Source organism: Lampetra fluviatilis, chromosome 7 (assembly GCF_964198595.1).
Source record: "Lampetra fluviatilis chromosome 7, kcLamFluv1.1, whole genome shotgun sequence".
In the NCBI taxonomy this organism is placed as follows: domain Eukaryota; kingdom Metazoa; phylum Chordata; class Hyperoartia; order Petromyzontiformes; family Petromyzontidae; genus Lampetra; species Lampetra fluviatilis.
The window spans coordinates 15,533,519-15,542,337 of record NC_136281.1 but is presented as its reverse complement, the minus strand read 5'-3'; the positions used below and the strand labels follow the sequence as shown (position 1 = coordinate 15,542,337).

General features: G+C 56.6%; 1 protein-coding gene across 1 annotated transcript; it reads left to right on the top strand.

Moving 5' to 3' along the window:
• The first annotated feature begins 324 nt into the window (after window positions 1–324).
• Window positions 325–4,233, top strand: LOC144933634 (thrombomodulin-like). The gene has a single exon (XM_078858651.1). It carries the CDS (start codon window positions 529–531, stop codon window positions 2,665–2,667), a length of 2,139 nt encoding a protein of 712 aa, XP_078714777.1. The 5' UTR covers window positions 325–528; the 3' UTR covers window positions 2,668–4,233.
• The last annotated feature ends 4,586 nt before the right edge of the window (window positions 4,234–8,819 follow it).

The window sequence follows — 8,819 nt, the reverse complement described above, 5'->3', positions numbered from 1 at the left end:
GTCGAACCGTCGGCTTGGAGCAAAGAGGCCGCGGTGGAGCGGGCGACCTTTGGCGGAGGGACGCGGGGCCCGACGCGGCCCCGCTGAACACGCCGGACGAGCGCCGCGGTGGCCGTGCGCTAAATGCGCCGCATTAACGACGTCAATTAGTTCTGTCCCAGCGGTGCGTGCGGGGCATCGCAGTAGTTAGGAGGAGGGGTGTTGGGGGGTGGTGGTGGGAGTATTTACAGAGGGCAGGATATTGTCCTGGCAGGGGTACGGAGTCGGGGGTAGGTGGGGGGTCGGCAGCTCGCCGAGCTATAAACTGGGCAGGATGTGGGGGCATGTTCGCACGCCGACGTAGAACTCCGCTCGGAACTCTCCAGCGCCTGCGGACACTCACTCGCGGTTTCGTCGATTACGAGAGAGGGGAGCAAGAGCGCGCGGGGTGACCCGGGATACTAGGGCACATCTCATCGGGGGTGGAGTACACCTGGGCCTTGCTGTGGTAGTGGGGAGAGAGGGGGTGGGGATAGCATCGTCGCCGTGATGAAGGTCCCGAGAGCGGCGTGCTGGCTCGTGCTGCTGCTGCACGGGGCACTGCTGCTCCTCGGCACGGGGTGTCGCGGGTCGGAGCCCGCGGAGACGCTCTGCGCGGGGGACGCGTGCTACGCGCTGCAGTTCGGCAAGAGAGACTTCGACGAGGCCCAGGAGTTCTGCGAGGGCAAGGGGGGCAGCTTGACCACGGCGAGGAGCCCGGAGGAGGCCGCGATGCTGGAAACTCTCATCTCGAGCTTCGAGGCCAAGAGACCGACGCCTTCGCCGCAGGGAAAGAAGACGCCCAAAACCAAGGTGTGGATGGGACTGCGCAGGAGGAGGCGGCAGTGCGTCGCGCCCAAGAAGGCGCTGCGAGGCTTCTCGTGGGTGAACGGCGACGACGCGGGGAGCTACTCCAACTGGGGCAAGGAGCCGGTGGAGTCGTGCACGGCAGAGCGGTGCGTGGTGCTCTCCTACCGCTTCTACGTCGTGCGCAAAACCGGCGAGGTCGACCTCAAGTGGGAGGAAGGCAACTGCAACGCGCAGACCGAGTTCATCTGCAAGTACACGTACGCGCACATGTGCCCGCGGCTGGCGCTGCAGGGGCCCGGGCACGCCGTCTACACGACGCCCTTCGGGGCCACCAGCTCGCAGCACTTTCTGGTGCCGGAGGGCTCCACGGCCGAGGTCTACTGCGACCACACGGAGCCAGGCAGCAGCGCGGCCTCGCGCTCCGTGTCCACGTGCGAGAGTCACGGATGGTCGACGCCAAGCGTGTCGTGTCCTCCGCCGGCGGAGCAGTCCGCGGGGTGTGGAGCCAACAACGGCGGCTGCGACCACATCTGCAGACCGGGGTCACACGGAGACGGCGGCGGGGGTCACCGCTGCCAGTGCATCCCTGGCTTCAACCTCGGCCCGGACGGGCGCACCTGCGTGTCCCCAGCCGTAGCCACGGACCCGTGCCTGTCGAGCCCGTGCTCGCACGAGTGCGTGCCCGGCGGGCCCGGGGAGGGCTACGCGTGCGCGTGCCCGCCGGGGTACGAACTCGACTCGGGGTCACGCGCGTGCGTCGACGTGGACGAGTGCTCCCCGGAGCGGCCGTGGTCTCCGTGCGAGATGCTGTGCGCCAACACGCCGGGCTCGTTCGAGTGCTCGTGCGTGGAGGGCTTCGTGGTGGACCCGGACAACGCGCGCGGCTGCGTGCTCAGAGACGCGTGCAGCCTGCGCAACTGCGAGCACGGCTGCGAGACGGGCGACGTCGCGGGCGACGCGGAGTGCCGCTGTGACCCCGGCTACGAGCTGGACGAGGACGGGGAGAGCTGCCGCGACGTGGACGAGTGCGAGCTCGGCCTCTGCGACCAGCTGTGCGAGAACGCGCCGGCTGGCAACTTCACCTGCGGCTGCAGCCAGGGATACTTCCTGGGCGAGGACGGCAGCAGCTGCTTCCTGGCCACGGAGAGCGCGGACTACGACCAGATGATCAAAGACTTGGGCAGACTCTACGAGGACCGTTCGGAGGCGGCGGTCGTCGGAGGCGCCGCGACTTTCGCGCCGGGGTCGCTTTCAACGACGTGGGGCGACGAGCGACCGCGCTCCGTCGCGAGCCTGGACACCGCCTCCTCGGCTACGCCACCGACAACTTCCCGCTCGCGTGTCGGCGTCCTGGGGCAGAGAGAAGAGGGCGACGCGTCGAGCGGGCACGGCGTCGCGGACAGCACGTGGCTGACCGTGGCGACGGTGGTGGCGGTCGTGTTCATCCTGCTGGCGGTGATCATCTCGATTTTGGCCGCGTGCCGCCACCGCTACCACCTCCGCCGCCGCCAACGCGAGCAGGAGCAGAGCAAGCAGTCGGTGGACGAGCTCTGGATGGCGGTGCCCGATTCCGTCCGGTCGACGCCGGTCGCGTCGGCCGCGTCGGCGGGGCCAGCGAGCAGCCCGACGCGCGTCAGAGACTCCGAGAACGGGGCGCGGGCTTCGAGTCAGGCGGACGATCAGAGCCGGGGGGGCCGTGAGCTGGCTGGGCAGCGAGAGCCAGGTGACCTCTCGCTCTTCGAGGTCAATGGGGGCAGCGGCCACGTCGGCCACGCCACTAACGCCCTCTCCGACATCCTGAACGAGGACGGCGGAGGCGAAGTTATTGTCGTCGATTAGAGGTTTACACTCGCGTCGGTAAATGCACGCGTCCGTGTCGTCCGTAACGAAACAAAACAAGACCACGTTTTATTTGCAGGCAGCAGATGTGGGTCATATATACAAGGGGCTTAATTCAGTCGGAGTTGTCCAAGGTTGAGCTCCGGAAAATACAACCCTATTCACTCCTGCCCTCCTCTCCGGGGGCGGGGGGGGGGTGCTGGAAACATGTTCAGTGACAAATTAAGCCCTGGTCACACAAATGTGTGTGTATGTGCTTGTGTACGCTCGCACAGGACAACACTTGTAGAATGCAGTGTGTGTACAAAGTACGAGAGTCGGTGTGTTTGCGCGCGTTACCTCGCGGTTTGAATGTAAAGCTGATGGCGCCGTTGAACACGTGCGCGGCTCACGTTATACAATAAACACACGCGAGCCCCGTGTCTCAGCGCTGATAACACTCGTCAAATAGGCGCTTCTCTCCCTCCCTCTCTCTCTCTCTCACCTCCCCCCACCGCCGCTCGCCCACTATGTAGTCATCGTTGTGTGTAAACAAATGTTTAAGCGCCGGTGTTCAAGTCTAATGTCGTAGCGCATGCATTTTTAAAATCGCGTTCATCTCGTTTTAAGCGGACAAGCAAAGCCTTCACTGGACTGTAAAAGCGAACAGCAAGGTACGACCAAATCACGATACACGCGCCCGATGTTGTCAAACATCAGAAGCTAAGCCGGCGTTGGACCTGGTTAGGACGAGGATGGGAGCTCCGGGAGCGAAGTGTGGTGGGTTTTTCTCCGTGAGCCAAACAAAGAATGAACGTCATTGGCCGAACGCTGGAGCGCTGGTCAAGACAGAAGGTCAAGATGCAAGCCCGCAAAGTGCCCTTCTCGTGTCACCGCGAGCAGGAAGGGGCAGAGGTGATTAAAAAAAAACACTTTACTGGCCCCAAGAGACTCGGCGAGGCTTCTCCGGTAAATAAATGAATCAACAACATTATCATTAAACTGCGTACATTATAAAAGCCGACACTACAAATGTATTTACGTATGGAAGCTCCGCGCAGACACGTGCTGTATGTAAAATGAATGTCCCTTTATTGCCGCGTCAACGGCTGCACACAGACTCTGACACAAGAGCAGTCACATGCACTGGATATTCGTGTAAAAAACAAAGCTTTCTAGCTCATCGGGATTTCTCCAGTATAAATATTCTTATTCTAGTCCTAACGACCCCACACGTGGTCAACATTTGGGCTGAGTTTCTCACTCGATATTAAACAAAAAAACACTGTTAGGCAGTCGTGCAATGTGGGGGGCGGCGTAAGGCACTACCACTCAAAGTAAAATGTCCACCTATCTATAATAATAAAAAAACAGTCCTGTATTATTTGACAACTACATGCCTACAATCGTATGAACAGGTTTGACAAAATAAAATATGTATATATATATGCAGGTTTCTGCAAAAATATTTCGGGTGCCAAAACACTAATTTGCGCAATAGCATTCCAGACTGATGTGCCCGAGTACTGCTTCGTGCTAATATAAATAGATGCTCGAACGCGTTAAAATTTCCATCTAATTTGCATATGAATGGTGGGGGGAGGTGTGGGAGTTAACGTGGGACAATGGGAAAACGTTCTGCCATTGGTTCAGCAAGGGGCGGGGGGAGGGAAGAGGGGGGGCTGCCTGCAGTTGACACACAGGTTTGAGTATTACAAACGCCACGACCATAATTGACCCCGCCACGAGAATGTGGAAAGTCCAGCACCTGGCCGCTCCAGGCACCGGATAACGAAAGTTGCCACTGCTTCAGGCTCGGTGTGGACATGGAAACGTAGAGCTGACTTCAAGAAGAAATTTCACCAAACATCCCAACCGATAAGGACCTAAATTAGGGAGGTAATTATTAATATATACAAGCTACAATGTAAAGGCGCAGCCCTGCAACTGCCTGCTGAAGCCACTACCAGCGGAAGGGCCTCTAACGACAGCTAGCTCTGAAGAGATCAAAATAACATACGATGTACGAAATAACATACGATGTTATTTTGATCTCCTCTTCCACACTGACCTGACGTCTATGGAAGAGGTGGGGGTGCCCACACTTTACCCCACCAACTGCCGATAGACTAAAGCGGTGGTGTTCATCCATCCTCCTGCTGGGGCGTACAGGCGCGATGGGAGGAGTGGGGAGGAATTTAAGACATTTGCCAATGGGTTCAACTGCCGCGCAGAGAGATGAAATCCGAATCGGACCCGCACCCTGTGGATGGCAAGCTCAGTGTAAAATATAAGCAAAATATGTTTTATTTTACCAGGTAAGACCCACTAAGTTATATAGCTCTTTTTCAGAAGCGATCTGGCCATAAATGATATCTCAACGAAGTGGCTCAGCACGTGGAAATGTAAAGCCGCGTAATGCTCGAAACGCATGTTGAGTATAAATCTGGGGTGAAAAACCGGAGGACCCAGAGAAAAATCTCAAAATATAGAGGTGTCAGGGTCGGGATCGAACCCACAACCTCCTGTATATCAGGCGAGGTAGTTAACATCTCCTAGCCACCGTAGCAATGCCGCAGCATCCTTGTTGTTACGCACAGCCCTGCAAGTACTGTACACGGTGTCCTCCAGCCATGCGATGGATGGAGGTCCCATAGGTGGCTGTGGCTGCACACCCTCTCCGCCCCCCACACACAAATCCAAACACCGCCCCCCTTCCTGCTCGCCTCCGTGAGCTTTTGCCATCAGTATTCATCTCGCACTGGAGCTCACGTGCAGCGAGCGAAACGCCGGTCCCTGCAGCCGCCTCTTGGCACGAGTAACCGGGGGGGGGGGGGAGTAATGGACAAAAAAAATCCCAACGAGTCCATCTCTCCGATGTACAGTCCGTGTCCGTCCACACAGGCTTGAGCGGCCTTCCCGGACCAGAGCTCTTCAGCACATTCAAGCAAGTTCAAGTTCAAGTTCATTCATTAGGTATAGCCTTGTGAGCCATTCGGCTCTTGAATCGGGTGCAACCGCAACAAACAAAAAACAAAAACATGAACAAAAAACATCTTAAAGTGAATATGTAACTAAGTGCAAACAGAAAATCCAAGAAAAGACAGCAAAATATTGCAAGCCTCGCGGTGGCCGTGTCACGCGGCTATGGGGCCGTCCATAAATGACGTCACGCGATTTTTGACGATTTTTGACCCCCCCTCCTCTTCACACGGCGTCACAAAAAGTCAGACCCCCCCTCAAATATGACGTCACAAAGCTCTGCCGCCCCCCCACAAATAAAACATGCTTCAAATCGCTTTAAACTATTGTCATTGTAGTGCTTATTTAATGTGGTGCTGCATTCTGATGATGTAGGAGAAAACATTTATTAAAAAGTCTATTTAATTAAGTAGAACGTGTTGTCTATATTTATTTTAAAGTTGCGCATTTTGATGTGACGTCACATTTCTCAAACCCCGCCCCCCCCTCGTCACACATCGTCACAAATGTCTGACCCTCCCCGCCCCCCCCCCCCCTAAGTGCGTGACGTCATTTATGGACGGCCCCTATTGAGGCCTCGCCCGGTGTGCAGGAGCTTCCTGGGTTTCCAGCACACTCCTGGACGCCTGTGTGGTAGGAGTTTGAATGTCTCGCTACCCCCACCCCGTCCCCGTGGTCGCGTGGATCTTTCTCCTCCGCTTTTTGCCCTCCACATTTACAATCGCCACGCGTTGAGAGAGTGTGTTCGCTATAGATTGCCACAAAAAAACACTTGTCGAGCCGTCATGTGGTTGCCAGGTCGCTTCTGAAAAAAATAGCTGCCAAGTTTAGTGCGTGTTACCTGCGCAACATAAAAAGTAATAGTTGAAGTTACGGGATTCCTGATTTTTTCCAGTTGGAAACACGTGTTTTGTGGCGTATGTATTGTCACTCTGGACCGGTTTCGCTCTTCTCGGCCACATCAGCAGCAGTCAGGGCCTGGTAAGAAGCTGTGGCCGAGTTGACCGATGTTGTCATACGTTCGGTGTACATTGAATCGCAGTGATACTGCACTCAACTCATTGTGCACTGGCGTCAGATTGGTAAAGGTGCAGCTCTTGCAATCGCTTTGCTCACGTTCCGTTCGCTGCTGGCCGAGTGACCCTCCGCCAGAGAGCTCCTCTGGGGGGGGGGGGGGGTATTTATTGAGCTACTCCACGCTGAGAAGATGTCTTGGAAGAGGCGGGTAGTGGTCACACTTTGCCCCACTACACGCCGACCTGCCCAGCGACTTCGGCCTACACATTTATTCTGCCTGGGTGGACAGCGGCATTTAAAAACATTAAAATGTGCCCAATGTTTTAACTTCAGTGCCGGGAGATCGAACCGGCGACGTCTTCATTGAAAATCCAGCGCTTGCAAAGGCTCACGACACCTCCATGGCACGTCCGGTGTATGTGGAGACAACGCGCGCGCGTGTGTGTATGTGTGTGTATCTGCGTGTGTGTATCTGCGTGTGTGCATCTGCGTGTGTGTATCTGCGTGTGTGCATCTGCGTGTGTGCATCTGCGTGTGTGCATCTGCGTGTGTGCATCTGCGTGTGTGCATCTGCGTGTGTGCATCTGCGTGTGTGCATCTGTGTGTGTATCTGCGTGTGTGCATCTGCGTGTGTGCATCTGCGTGTGTGTATCTGCGTGTGTGCATCTGCGTGTGTATCTGTGTGTGTATCTGTGTGTGTATCTGTGTGTGTGTGTATCTGCGTGTGTGTGTATCTGCGTGTGTGTATCTGCGTGTGTGCATCTGCGTGTGTGCATCTGCGTGTGTGCATCTGCGTGTGTGCATCTGCGTGTGTGCATCTGCGTGTGTGCATCTGCGTGTGTGCATCTGCGTGTGTGTATCTGCGTGTGTGTATCTGCGTGTGTGCATCTGCGTGTGTGTATCTGCGTGTGTGTATCTGCGTGTGTGTATCTGTGTGTGTGTGCATCTGCGTGTGTGTATCTGCGTGTGTGCATCTGCGTGTGTGTATCTGCGTGTGTGCATCTGCGTGTGTGTATCTGCGTGTGTGCATCTGCGTGTGTGCATCTGCGTGTGTGCATCTGCGTGTGTGTATCTGTGTGTGTGTGCATCTGCGTGTGTGTATCTGCGTGTGTGTATCTGCGTGTGTGCATCTGCGTGTGTGCATCTGCGTGTGTGTATCTGTGTGTGTGTGCATCTGCGTGTGTGTATCTGCGTGTGTGTATCTGCGTGTGTGCATCTGCGTGTGTGCATCTGCGTGTGTGCATATCTGCGTGTGTGTATCTGCGTGTGTGTATCTGCGTGTGTGTATCTGCGTGTGTGCATCTGCGTGTGTGCATCTGCGTGTGTGCATCTGCGTGTGTGCATCTGCGTGTGTGCATCTGCGTGTGTGCATCTGCGTGTGTGCATCTGCGTGTGTGCATCTGCGTGTGTGCATCTGCGTGTGTGCATCTGCGTGTGTGTATCTGCGTGTGTGCATCTGCGTGTGTGCATCTGCGTGTGTGTATCTGTGTGTGTGGTGGGGAGCGATAGCGAAGCGGTTAGCGCGCTGCGCTATGAGCCCGGCGACCCGAGTTCGATTCCCGCTCAAGGCCAACACCGGTGACGATTATCTGAACCGGTCCCGGGCCTCCCCTCTAGGTCGCCTCAGCCTCAAAATCAGTACCTGGTGCGGTGTGTACACATCGCCACTCGGGAGACAAAGACGGCCGGGCGTAGTGCTGGCCACCCACCCCCTCGTGGGCCGTGCTGGTCTTCATCGGTGCTGCTCGCGAACAGCACTTGCGCCCCTACAGTCTCTCTTCAGGCTAAGCGGGGGATACTTATTTTGTGCGCGGCAATAATGGACCAAATCACTGCAGAATGTCACGCGGCTTTTGTTTTGGGGCCTGGCAAAGTGCTCCGTGTGTGTGCGCTACCATCCACGCGTACACCGGACTGGTGCTGTCCGCTTGCGGAGCGATGCCTGTTGTTGTACGGAACTTCTATGCCCCCCCCCGCCCCCAGCGTCTAAATTATCCCGCCCGCGGCACCAACACTCGGGCATTTCAGCCGCGTGGAGGTATTTTTCAATTAACGCCGCAGCATTTCATCTCGCGGCGCTTTCTGGAGGCAGCGTGCGTGTTTGCGTTGGTGCTGTTATGGGGGGGTGGGGGTCGGCGTGTCTTATGAAGTGGGCAGATAGCGGGGGAGGAAGA

Coding starts and splice junctions, on each gene's coding strand:
- LOC144933634 (XM_078858651.1), top strand. CDS start 529: ATGAAGGTCCCGAGAGCGGCGTGCTGGCTCGTGCTGCTGCTGCACGGG.